This window comes from Silene latifolia, chromosome 11 (genome assembly GCF_048544455.1).
Source record: "Silene latifolia isolate original U9 population chromosome 11, ASM4854445v1, whole genome shotgun sequence".
NCBI classification, from domain to species: domain Eukaryota; kingdom Viridiplantae; phylum Streptophyta; class Magnoliopsida; order Caryophyllales; family Caryophyllaceae; genus Silene; species Silene latifolia.
Genome location: NC_133536.1, coordinates 110,009,710 through 110,023,247, shown reverse-complemented (window position 1 = coordinate 110,023,247; position 13,538 = coordinate 110,009,710). Strand labels below are relative to the sequence as shown.

General features: G+C 35.4%; 1 protein-coding gene across 1 annotated transcript; it reads left to right on the top strand.

Moving 5' to 3' along the window:
• The first annotated feature begins 851 nt into the window (after positions 1-851).
• Positions 852-2,651, top strand: LOC141615022 (uncharacterized). Its single transcript, XM_074433623.1, has 3 exons — positions 852-1,374; positions 1,740-1,880; positions 2,149-2,651. The coding sequence occupies exons 1-3, from the start codon at positions 1,255-1,257 to the stop codon at positions 2,356-2,358; spliced, it is 471 nt and encodes a 156-aa protein (XP_074289724.1). The 5' UTR covers positions 852-1,254; the 3' UTR covers positions 2,359-2,651.
• Positions 2,652-13,538: the final 10,887 nt, after the last annotated feature.

The window sequence follows — 13,538 nt, the reverse complement described above, 5'->3', positions numbered from 1 at the left end:
TCACTTGAATATAATACATAATGTAGAAAAAATATGTATATATCATACTCTGAAGATAATGATATAAACTCTTAAGAGCTCTCTAAAACAATAATTAAGAGACTCAAAAGGTTTTTGGTTGGTATATAGGTTCCAATGATGACTCATATTTATAATCATAGGATCACCCATCTTATGTTAATCTTTCGATGTGGGACAATTCTATAATTTATACGTATTATAATCACCACACTAACATTGTTTTTCAATGTGAGACATATAACATATTAAAAGAAGTACACCATCTTTAATACTCGTATGTGCAAATCATATGAAATTTATACTCTAATGAAAGCATTTTTCTGTCCTGAGGATTTCCCTTACTCCGTTGCTCATGTCTTATTTGGTGAAGATGTAATATATGAATGTTAATAGGCTTGATTTTTAAAATTTATTTATAAAATACTCGCTCTCATTCATTATTTTCTTCCCATTTGCTTTTGAGCGGTCTCTGAGGTTCCATTTTGACCGGATCTTTCGCAGTGTATATGTTGTTTGTTTTTGTCGAAAATTATATTTTGTGAATCAGATTTTTATAATAAATATAAATATTTAATATTATGTATTAATATTGATTATTTTTCGATTTATTTGCGGTCAAAGTTTTTCAACTTTGACCCTAAAAGGGAAATGGGAAGGAAAAAAAAAAGAATTGGAGGGAATACTTTTTAGAAAAATATCTTAAATAAAAGGAAAATCATGAAATTATTTTCCTATCACATGGCCTTGTTATCTGATATTTTGTCTAGTAGGTTTTTTTGGGTGAAGATCTAATAGTTAGAGCAGATAGATACTTTCATCCACACTCATTTTAAAGCTTTCCCTTACTCTGTTACAGTGTTATGTGTTTTTTACCTTTTCAAATCTATTTTAGTTTTGTTTATCTTATAAAAAAAATCTATTTTTATATTATTTTGCACTCCTTTCATTTAAATTCACTACATATCTTCAAAACTAACCTGCTAATCCGTGAATTTGGGTGAATAGTTTAGCAAACAAATCACGAATCAATGTGCACGAATCGTTATTTGATTTGTAGGCACTTAGGTGAATCCGGTAGCCTAGCTATAGCCTAAGCCAAACAATGAATTTTGACATAAAAAATGGATTAATATTACTAGTAATTAGTAATAACTAAAAAGTGGCTATGTGAACTAATTAGGATATAGGGGTGGTGGTTCTTTCGCTCTTACTACTTAGGTTGTGTTTGCAAACATGTATTTAATCATGATACAGTATACCCTGATTAAATATTGTAGACATAAGAAGGGAACTGAAGTGTGGTATTTTTTTTTTTTATCTACAATTGCTCAAGTTCAAGTTCAAGCTACGCAGGCATGTTTGCGTTGTACTGATTTACACTCTGTTTCACTCTTCTCTCTCTCTCCTTTATATTCGCCACATGTCTATTCAATAAGATCAGTTTCAGTTAGTTTGAATGCATATTTGGCAATGTTACGTGATGTAACTCTATACAATGATATAACCCACAAATTACCTCGTTATTTCGTTTTAGTTTTTAATTACCAAAAAGTTTCATTTCTAGTATTTTTTAATAAAAGCAGGCAGTTGGTAGTTTCTCTTTTCATCATGGGGAGTATCCTATGATCTCAATAGAACCCTTCTCATTTTCTTTCATGTCTGTTACATAGTTTATGTATTTGCAAAATTGTACAGCTGTAACTTGGAACAAATTGTAGGTTGCACAATATATATTCAATCAAAGTGATAGACAGCCCAAGAAGCGTGTGTTCCTCCATTGTACTCATGGACACAATCGTACTGGTTACATGATAGTTCATTATCTGATGCGAACACAGCAAGCTAGTACAGTAACTGAGGTCAGTAGTGTTTGTTCTCATTTTGTCTCGGATAATTGGTCCTCGTTAATGATTAGCTTAGCTTTGTACTCCTGATGTCCATGTATTTGGTGTCCATGAATAAACTTCGTACTTAAAGTCTTCTTTTTTCTATGTTATTCGTGGTCTTTATGATTTCTAACCCCACATTTTCATCAACTAATAATTCCATCCACATCTTATTATGTTCCTTAATTTTTGTACAAACCAAACTGGGAGGTCTATTGATTGACCTCCTTCTTGTGGACAGGCTATACAAAAATTTGCCAAAGTGCGCCCTCCCGGAATCTACAAACAGGACTACATTGATTCGTTATATGCTTTTTACCATGAAAGTAAACCAGACTTGATTACCTGCCCATCTACCCCAGAGTGGAAGAGATCTTCTGACTTTGATCTAAATGGTGAAGCACTACCTGAAGATGATGATGGTGTTCCTTATGCGCCTATCAATGTATGAATAACTTACCTGGTTTTGACATTCTTTGCTGGAGGCTATATAACTTTAGGTGCAAGATGTAGAGATTTTGATTTGGCTATGTTACTACATGGTCTGATAATTTTCTCCTGATTCAAATATAAGGCTTAGTGTGTCTGTCATTGTCTGTGGGTTTACTGATGACTTCATGACCCAACTAGTTACTTTGTTCATTGGTTTAAGTATTTATAATAATACTTATGACCTATGGAGTAGGGTTTCCTGTTCTGATATATCAATAAGTTATTGTTATTCTCAGCATCGAACACCTTACGATCTTGCACTTCCTCTTTGCGGATGACATTTTAAATTTTTGCAAATTACGTGAGAAACACTTTGGGTTTGTGAGATGTGTTTTGGTCTTATTTGAAGCAATGGCAGCTCTTAAAATTAATCTCAGAAAGTTGTGTTTCCCTATTGTGAAGTGCTGAATTTCGATGTTTGGCTGACTTGGTTGTGGTGTGGATTCTCTTCCTTCTTTGTACCTGAGTCTTTCTCTTGGTGCTTCTTTCAAGTGTAAATCTGTGTGGGATCCCGTTCTTACAAGGTTTCGTTAGAGAGTTGCAGTATGGAAATCAAAACCTTCTCGGTGGAAGTGGCTATTTCACTTTTCTAAAAAGCACATTACCTAGTTTACCAGCGTACTTTATAGTTTATAGTCTATATCTCTCTTCACTATCCCGGTTGCCGGTGCCTTAAAGTTGGAAAAAGTTTAATGTGATATTGTCTGGAGTGGTAGAGATTTGCATAAAAGTATGTACTATGATCTATTTTACAGAAGTGGAGAGTTATTTCAGAGAAGAGAGAAGATGAAAGTGTTCCCGCTGAAGTAACCGTAGGCCTACAATACCTTAGTTCCTCAATTGAGAATTGATTCTCCATTTACATCCTCCATTTTAAGTAAAAGAGAAGATAACTATCCATTTTTTCTTTTACTTCCTCTGTGGTGTTTCATCTACTTGTTACCTAAATAAAGGAAAATAAAAGCTAATGTAAAAACAATATATTTACTATTATTATAAAAATTTAAAGTATGGTATTTCCATTTTTTAACATATCGATGTTTGTTTCTGAATTTTTTTATTGTTGGCTGAAAATAATACTGTAAAAAAAATATTTTGAAATATCTTTTGGAAAAATAAAGAGTAAAAACTAATTGGATGGCTGAAAAAGTGAAGTGGGTCCATAAATAGTGAGTGGAGAATTGATGGGAATAGTTTCATTGTGAGGGTAGAGTGAGGTCTTTACTATTCAAGGAGGGAGAGTATTGGAGAATTAATTTTCAACAAAAGATATCTTCAACATTGAACATGCTCTATGAGTTTTCGTTGGGTTAAGTGACATGATGCATGTTGTCCAAAGACAAACGGTTTGTGGTATTACCTTCACAAGGCCGAGTCGTTATGGATAATTGTCATTGAAGAAGATGTGCTTTGGAAGAATGCCATATTTTTAAATACGGAGCCCAGAGATTAGGTTAGTGGAGAGGAGGTGAATTTATCTCTAGATGTTTACTTGTTGAAAATGGAGTGGGAGTTTTGCTCAGGCATGACATTTATGTGGGGATAGAAAGCATAGGTTAATTTCATAATTTTATAAATAATGGTTTTTGTCAAATGAGATGTAAGAGTTTTCATGTAAAAATACAATTTTCTTTGGTAATTTAAAGGAAACATCTTTTCGCTTGCTCAATGTCCTCCGCCCGGTCAAAGGATGGACTGACCACCAAACTACAGTAATGTCAGTAGCTAATAACCTATGTTAATGTACATAGGTTATTAACCCATTATAATACTTAGCAAAATCCTTTCCGGTTAAAATCCGCCGGTCTAGAGAGTGATGATTACCGTATGATATGAGAGGTTTTCTAAAATGTAATTAAAGATGTATTTGATATGAGAGGTATATTGAGTAATTTCGATCGGATACCTTCCAAATCTGTGTGGTCAGTTACACGACAATCCATTAAAACTAGCTTCAAGAATCCTTATTCTTACCTCTCATCCACATGGTTTTAATTAACCATCGTTTATAAACATAGGTTATCGTTTTTATTTTTTAAAGGAGTTATCATAAACAATCAAGTTAATGATTGTTAAATCTCATCCACACTCATAACGCAATTAGGCATTTGCCTTAAATTGTAACCAATAAACAAGGAGTTATCATGTGCTTTATAGAGTTATATGTTAAGACCAACTGTTATTAACCTGCGTTAAATAACTATGGTTAAATAATACTTACATCTGTTTCTTATGATCACCTGCCTTATACACGAGTTAAAATTTGCTAAAATTTACTCTAAAATTGCCTTAAATTGTAACCAAAAAAGGATAACCTATGTTTAACAATAAGATGAGTTCCCTATACAAAGGTATATGGCGAGTTCCCTATACAATCCACTCGTTTTTATTTTTAGACTGAAATACCATCGTTTATAAAATGAGTGTATAGGGATATTAGACTATGATAGAACACTTGTGAGTGTTCTAATGGTATACCACTAACCAATTATAGGGATATTGGCCAATTTTGGTAACTCAAGTGAAATGGTTACCATCACAATTTTAGGCCATCTTATTAAATAAACGTTTATCGTTTGTTTCTCAAGGCATACCTCCTCAATCCTGTAAAACAATCCTGTGCACTATAGGAGGGTCTACCATCATAGTGATTAGTGAGTGACCTCTCATTCTGAATGTTAAAGGATGGTACCGAGACTCGGACAAGCCGGTAGCACCATCTCATTTTCCGTACAATGAACAAAGCTCACAACTCACAAGTTGGGGGGGAGTGAAAGCAATGTACACTGAAATTGATGAAAGAGTTACATAAAAAAGATGAACAAGCAAGTATTGATTCCGTACTGGAATTGGTACAAAGAGATTAAACATACTACCTTGGAAAAGGGCTGTTTTTGACAGCTTTTTGGCCATACTTTCTCCAACGATAGCCATCCTCAAGATGATCAACCTCACTCCTTGTCATGAATGCTACTCTTGGCTCTCTCTGCCTACCGTCCTCAAGATGATCATGAATAGTTTAAACCGTGTAAAAACTTATGAAGTTATTGAGCTTAATAATTAGTTGGTAGCTAGCTTCATTCCCAATATCAAGGTTTATTTGCTGTGAAAGATAATCCGATAATTATTGAATAAATCATCCAATTCCTTTGAGCGACCCAAACTGTCATTAAACTGTCATTAAATTTCCTGAAGGCCATTAACGCATAAACGTGCGTTAATTAAATTTCCTTCAGTCCGAGGGGAATCCTCAGTTAAGACTTCATATAATGGAACATTTTTAAATTGAAGAATATGTCCTTGACATATACCATGGTAGGGAACATATTTTGTTACTTGTTAAAACCTAGGGTACAAATTGGGTATTTATAGTAAAACACAACCGACTTAAGGAAATTGTGGAAAATCCTGAGAATAGAGTGTACTCGATAGGTCATAAAGTTGGTACTCTTTGTATGGGTAAATTAATGGCTTATTAGTCCTAGCTGGGTCATAAGAAGATTCCGTTAAAAGCATTGAGAAATTATCGTCATAATTACTAACTGGTATGACAAGCCAACTATTATCAGTCGAGATGCATCGAGGGGCAAACTTGTTCGATTATCTCAATGAGGTCCTTATATACTCACAATCTTAGTACCAATATATACCAACAACGGTTTGCAGCTTGATCCAATGTGCTATCTTTTTACTATAATCAACCGCATCTTTAAATTATAATTACTGTCTGTATAGCGGAGTATTGCTATTCTCTGGTAAGCATGGATGGGGATGTAATACATCATGGAAAGTATGAGGAGTGGGTCATTTAATTATATGGTGTGGAGATATCCTCACGTAGAATTTCTTTCCCTTCAATTCCGATCAATGACCGTGTGAGCTATCCTACTCGCTAGGAAAACGGCCAAGGAGATGTCATATATAAAATACGGGGTATTACAGTCTTCCCCCCTTAAAATTAACTTCGTCCCGAAGTTCGCTCCGGTACTCAAACATCAAAAGGGTATTGTATATCGTACATACGGACATCACGCATTCCTAACACAGTTAACACACACTTTTGACACATCAATTAAATATAACAGACACGAAATGTTACAACCTCCTAATTTACGGTAATATAAGGATACCGTAATTTGTCGAAATTTACGGTAATATAAGGATACCGTAATTCCTTTGTTATTGCCATTTAGCTAATAGTATTTTTGCGTTTGTTGGTGTATCGGTGGTGATTGACGTATGTGAATATTTTTGGCAGTGTAGAGCTTATAGGCAAAATATCATAAAGTTGAGTATTTGTAGACAAAGTTTACTGTACAAATTTACTACAAATGTAAATTCTTGATAGTTTACACAACGTAGCGGATGACCCATATTTTAAAACACGGTCATTGAATATGTGTGGTTAGAGTTAGATATAATTTATAAAGTCGGTTGGTGTAAATTTCTAATTAACCCATTATGTATAAACATAATTATAACAATGCCCATTGCGTTTAGAAATGTATGACTATATCACCAAAGTATAAAGTCACTTCATAGCTTCAAAATTATCTTAAATTTTGTCGACCTATAAAATTACCCTATGTTTAGGTGACTATCGCTTAATTAATTGGAAGGTATCGACAAAAACCTCTCATCCACATATATCAAGACACTGCTCGTTCAAATTACCCCAGTGTAACATGAATGGAAACCTCTCATGAAATTGTTAACCTATGTTATATATTTAATTAAAATTACCCTATGTTTACCCTATATTTATCCGATCGAAAAAATTATGTCTGTGAGCTAACCTATGTTAATGTACATAGGTTATTAACCCGTCATTCAAGTAGTATTATAAAGATAATAGTGGCTATGCCTTTTGAACTTGTGTTGTGTCTAACTAGTACCCGTCATTCAAGTAGTATTATACACTATCCTTTAACTAACGACCGTGTGAGCTATCGAAAAAATGACCGTGTGAGCTATCCTTTGACAAAAAATGAAATTGTCAGCCCAATATCAAATTAACAATTTATAAACCTTCTTTACTGAGGTCGTTAGTGGGTCAAACAATAACGTCAAAATATCGAGTGTTTACAGCACACGCAGCAAGTATTTCCTTCAAAAACTCGTCTAAATCATCATCCGAGTTATCGTCAGCTGTCAAAACCTCGTCTTCTTCATGAGTAAGGTCATTTTGAAAATTCATTGCTTGACCGATCGGATCGCAAATTGGAAGAAGCTTGGCTTGGTCTGTCGCGAGTGTTAACTGCGCGACTTGTTCTTTCAATTCCGATATAACCGTTTCAGATTGCCGTGACATCTTTGACATACTCAACATAATGGATTTTAATTCGGCAATTTCTTCTCTTGCAGAAGGAGAGACCGGTTGTGGTACTGGCGTAGAAGGGGTAGAATCATTCTTGATTTCTTCATACAAACGGGAGAAAGGAACTCCCCGCTTGTATTTCGTAGTAGGCGAGAACGCGCTCAACACTTTCCATGCATAAGATAGGGTCATGCCCTTCCGTGCCACATCTACCACATGGCTCTTTATGCTCCGTAATAGTAGGCATCTTGGCAAATAAACTTTCAAAGCAACAACTAACCTGCAAACTAATCAAAACTTTGCAGAAATGAGATCAGTCTCAAGGAATGAATTCCTTGAGACGAGGGACAAACTTAATTAAAGCAACAAGTTTGCGCCGCCTCCCCGGCAACGGCGCCAAAATTTGACACGGCTATCGCGTACCTGTCAAAAATAACCAACTGGCTCTAACTAATATAGCTAGGGAAGTCGGGTCGAATCCACAGAGAGGTAGGAAATTGTCGGTTAAATCTAAGTTCGTCAAGGTAACCAAATTGGGGGTTTATAAATGTGATTTTCTAAACTAAAGAGAATAAGGGAAAGAGAATAAAAGGGAGGAATTAAACAGATAAAGAAGAACAGCTAAGACAATCGGTTCACCATAATCATCCGGTCAAGTAATCTAGGTCCCAGGTCAATGCAGTACGGTCTAAGGAGTAGCGAACGTCACCTTTCGGTCCTTAATTCACCCTAAAGTGTAAAAATGACTTAACTTTCGCCCTCACTGCAATACTCTATTGTTCGCTACTAGTCTTGCCTTTTCCAACCTTTCGGTCCGGGTCAAGGATCACTAGGGATTAAAGGTCTAACTGCGTCGACTCAATTAGGCAATTACAATTAATTGTAGCATTTAAACAACAAAGACTGTACCAGTATTAACCTAGTAAATCGATTACTCTCCCTTCATATTATGGATCCCCTATAGTCTTAGCATAGGGAAATTAGCTACTCATAATCATCGAATCAACAATAGCAACAAATTGATAATCAAAACTAGACATAATGATAGAACTAAAGGATTAAATAAAGCGATTATGATAACAATAAAGGGAAGGAAGAATTCCAGCAATGATTAAGAATTAAGAGATTAAAAAGAATGATAATACCGATCGTGTCTCAAATCCGAATAAAAGGAACAGAATCCAAAGAACAGTGGCAAGAATTAGAGTAAAACCAACGTGAGAGAGAAGAGTAACGTAGTTACTCTCCCATTGTTTGTATTATTTTCATTCGGTGACAACGTTAGTAAATGGGGTAGTTAAACTATTTCTTTAAAAGATTTTGAAAAACATATAACTAGTATGTTCTTGCTTCATAAATCTGTGTAAAACAATTCAAATCCTAAGGATACTTAAATTGTCTTATGACCTTATCACCTATTCCTGTGCATTAGTGCACATAAAAACAGTTAGGGGTATATTATCAAGTACTTTTCATATTATTCTAATTGGTTACTTTTCATATTAAACACACTTGTCATACTATTTTGCATCATAACACTCGTTGTTATGATGCCAACCATAAACCATAGATTACATCCGTTTATTATTCCCTCGATACATCATCGAAAAAAGCACTTTACAAGTTTATATTCAATTTATTGCGTTGAATGAGGGATTGTTTGGCTATGACAATTCATTTTACCTAAAATTAGCCACAAACTTTGCTAAGGCCTACAATTTGATCGTTGTCCTGGGTTCAAAGGTAATATCTTATGTACTGAGTTGAACTGACCACTTGGCCATCCTACCTGACAATTCAGGCTTACGTAGGACAGATTTTATGGGTAAGTTGGTCCTGGCTATGATGGGGTGACACTCAAAATAAGGACGTAATTTAGCACATGACATAATGATGGCTAGAACATATTTTTCAACTAATCCATACCTCATTTCAGCATCTAGCTAGATTTTATTGCCGTTTTTCTAAAACTGGGTAAACATCAGTTAATTAGTTACATCTTGGGACATGAATGACGGGTACCCTAGTGGGATCAATCTTTTCTATTTATCAAAACCCGGTCGTCTTCTGAATGTATCAAAATAGTTAGCTGAACAAATCTGCCTATCTTCACTAGCCTCTTCATCAATGCTATGAACAACCTCATCACCGACAACCTCCGCCGGCGTCCTTGCATGCTCAGCTCCTTGTATTACTCCGGTCAAGTTGTTCGGAGTCACTTTATGGGCCCTGGTCACCTGTGGAGGAGCTGCCGCCCCTGTCGCCGTGACAGGGGTAACCGGCGTACCACCCATCAGGTCCAGGAATAGCTTTAGTTTGGCTGCATCGACCACATGTCCCATGACGGTGACTTGGCCGGTAGGCAGCGGTGTTTCTGGCTCTCTTGGCATCCCGTACTTCACCGGCTCAGTGACTCGGCCGGTGGGGGACTGCCCGATCTCAGGATTAGGGCAAGTAACCCTATCTCCCTACTGGATAACAAATCTCGTCTTAAATCTTACTTTTAAACAAGGTAAGACACTTATTAACGATTTCCATTGCTTACCATGCCAATGAAGATTTGCTAAAAAGGTATTATCTTAATTAACTACCAGGCTAGAAATTTTGTATTATCATACAAAGGCATATAGAAGAGGAGGTGTATATGATACAACCCGAAGGTTTTGTTGATTCTAAGAATCCTAACAAAGTGTTCAAGCTTAAGAGATCCATTTATGGTCTTAAGCAAGCATTGAGAAATCAACAACTTTATGAAGAATACTTCTCATTATTTTGGATGACTAAATTATGACAAAGCAACCATGGTGAATTAACAATAGATATAGAGAGCATCTTTGATCGATCAGCCAAAGAGAGGTCTTTAACTGGGATTAAGTCCGAAAAAGGTATGTATCTTATTTCTAGAAAACATAAGACCCAAAGAGAGGTCTTAACTAAAGTTATCAACAAAGCTTTCGAGTTCACCAGAAAGACTATCATGACAGAGGCGCTTGACCTTTGGGAGGCTCGTAGGGGTAACGGTATCAACAATACTAATTGATTGTTAGTTAATGCATTAAAATAGACTCTTATGCTTTACTAAAAGTACATCTAGCTGGTTGTATTGAATGCATTATCCCGTCACGTCCCCGAAGTTCACCTCACTCTCTCATTTCCACAAATCTCATGCATTCTCTTGCACCTCACATGTCTATCAACCGTATATGCTCTTTCTAAACATCACGCTCATCCTAAAGTTCTTCACTAAATTCTCACTACTTTCTCATATTATGTACTTTCTCTTTCCTAAGTTTCTGAACTATTACATCTACTCCCCCTAAAAGAGAACTTCGTCCCAAAGTTTGACTATCAAACCTTAAACTGCGGTCTCATACGCTCATTGCTAAATTCAACCAATGACTATGTTTCAGGTTCAACACACTCTCTTACCTATTGCAAATCCATTATCAAATCTCATATTGTCTTATGCCATTGCTATAATCCCGATCTAGAAACCTCTCTAGAAGTCTCGCTACGGTTACCCCTACGAGCCTCCCAAAGGTCAAGCGCCAGTTCTAATCCACGGTTCGAAACTCTAATCTCATAGATAACTTCTAACTCATGTTAGTTATATGAACACGTATTCATCGCGGGGTATAACTCGATTATTACTACGTATCTTTATCACGTCAATCCTCATACATTAACATGTATGCACATCAAAACACCAACTATGCGGACCAATTTTGCTAAGTTGATTAAAACTTATGCCCCGTTTGTAATTACTTTGGAGATTTCCTATAAATAGGAAATCTACCGGTCCGTAGATTAAACTCATTTAGACTAAATTGGTACCTTGTAAATGTCTATATTTACCCAAAAGTATAATTGGAATTAACCATCTTTCCCCGTTTGTAGTTCAAGACCGTATTTTGAATAATGTATTCCTTTTACCATTTAGTCATTTCACTATTATCTAAAAAGGTATTATCTTAATGGGATTAGCTTGCATAATTACAATTAGCCAAACAACCATTCCTTCTATTAAAGACACTTACGCTAATGGGATTTCTTTATCGGATTATGCCCCTTAAAGACCATAAATGGTTGGCTGATCGACAAGTCGGTGTTTTCTCGAGTATTTAGTCATTTCCCCAAAACGAGTAGGACATCGATGCCCTTTACATTAATGTAGTCGGTGTTTTCTTGGTTAAAGCGAAAGCAACCATGGTGAAAAAAAAATAATATGAAAATGTCTAGAATTAACCTTGTAAACATGTTTGTATGATCCAACAGTAGCTTATTACACGTTGGATCATACAAACATGCTTACAAGGTTGGATCATACAAACATGAAAATTATGACTACGTTAATTTTTGTGGATCACGGCAGACTTGTTTGAAGCTACCTCCACATACTTATCGAATGAATGGAAACCTCTTTAGAACAAATTAATTGCCGCTTCAAAATAAGTTACCCTCTTGTTTGTTAAAACGAGTTCTTGTAACGGGCCCTCAGTAACTACCTCCACATACTTGATCATCGCAAAGGTATCTCATGATGGAATTTCCTACGGAAACTCGACCGAGTAGCTCCTACTCGATCGAGTACCCTACTTACTCGATCGAGTAAGGCTACAGTACCGGAAAAAAAAAATCCGCGAGTTCAAAACCCTTTCTTTGTTCAATATTCTTATTCCCTCATCTATTTCCGCAAACCCTAAACTCTTTTTCCTCTCAATTCCTTGTTTCTTGGTACTTGTGGTGCTTTAATCTAGTGATTTTCTTGCTTCAATTTGTTCTTTCTACTTCCTAATTGATCAAGGTATGAATGTTTCCTCTATTTCAATGTTTTTGGTTAATTGGAATCACATAGGATGATAGAAATTGTTGGAAAACATCATATAAACATACGATATTTTCTGACCCTCGAGTTCATATAAACATACGAGCATCATATAAACATGCAAGCCAAGGTGGGAAGCATTCGTATGCCTTTCTGACCCTCGAGTTCATGAGCTCGTTTAAATACGAGCCGGTAGAACAAACTGTGCAGTTCCGACTCATGAACACCAGCTTTGTCTTGACCATGGACTTATTTGCTTCCCACCTTGGCTTGGCTAAGCCTGTCGAGGGAGCCCTTCGTGACATACCAACTGAGTGTGGGGTTTGCAGTCTTATACATCTTAATAAACCAATACTATTTAGATCTAGTAATAATAATGGTTTTACAATAAAATTGATACAAATAAATTGTATTTGGGATCTTGATTATTTCGGTCAAGAGGGGTGTTTTTGTGTGATTTTATTTCTCTAGATTTCACAATATTTAGAGAGTATATTAATTTTTTCACACTAGAAAATTATGATATTGAATAAAATGAATTGATAAGGAAAAAGAAAACTCTTTCTTTTCTCTTCATTATGGCCGAAAATTTGGCCTTGGGTAGGTTGCCCAATAGCTTTCATATTTGCTCTTCACAAGAGACTAGGCATGCAAGCCTACTAGTTAGCTTTTATCATTGTGTCTACCACTAAACAATTAACACAATTTTATTCCACTAACTCCTTATAATTTCGGTACATACAAAATAAAATGGATGGTCCATTTTATTTTGTCATTTGTCAATTGTAACATATGTGACATGTTACTTGACATATGAAATTGTAATGTATTTTTAACATATTAAAAATCAACATACTCATAAAATATGTCATATACAAAATTGACTAGTAATTCGTAATTACTTGTACCAAAATGGTTTCCAAATTATAAACTACAACATTCTGTATTTATAATAATTTATTCATTCCGTTTCAATTGTTTCTTTAAACAATAATTT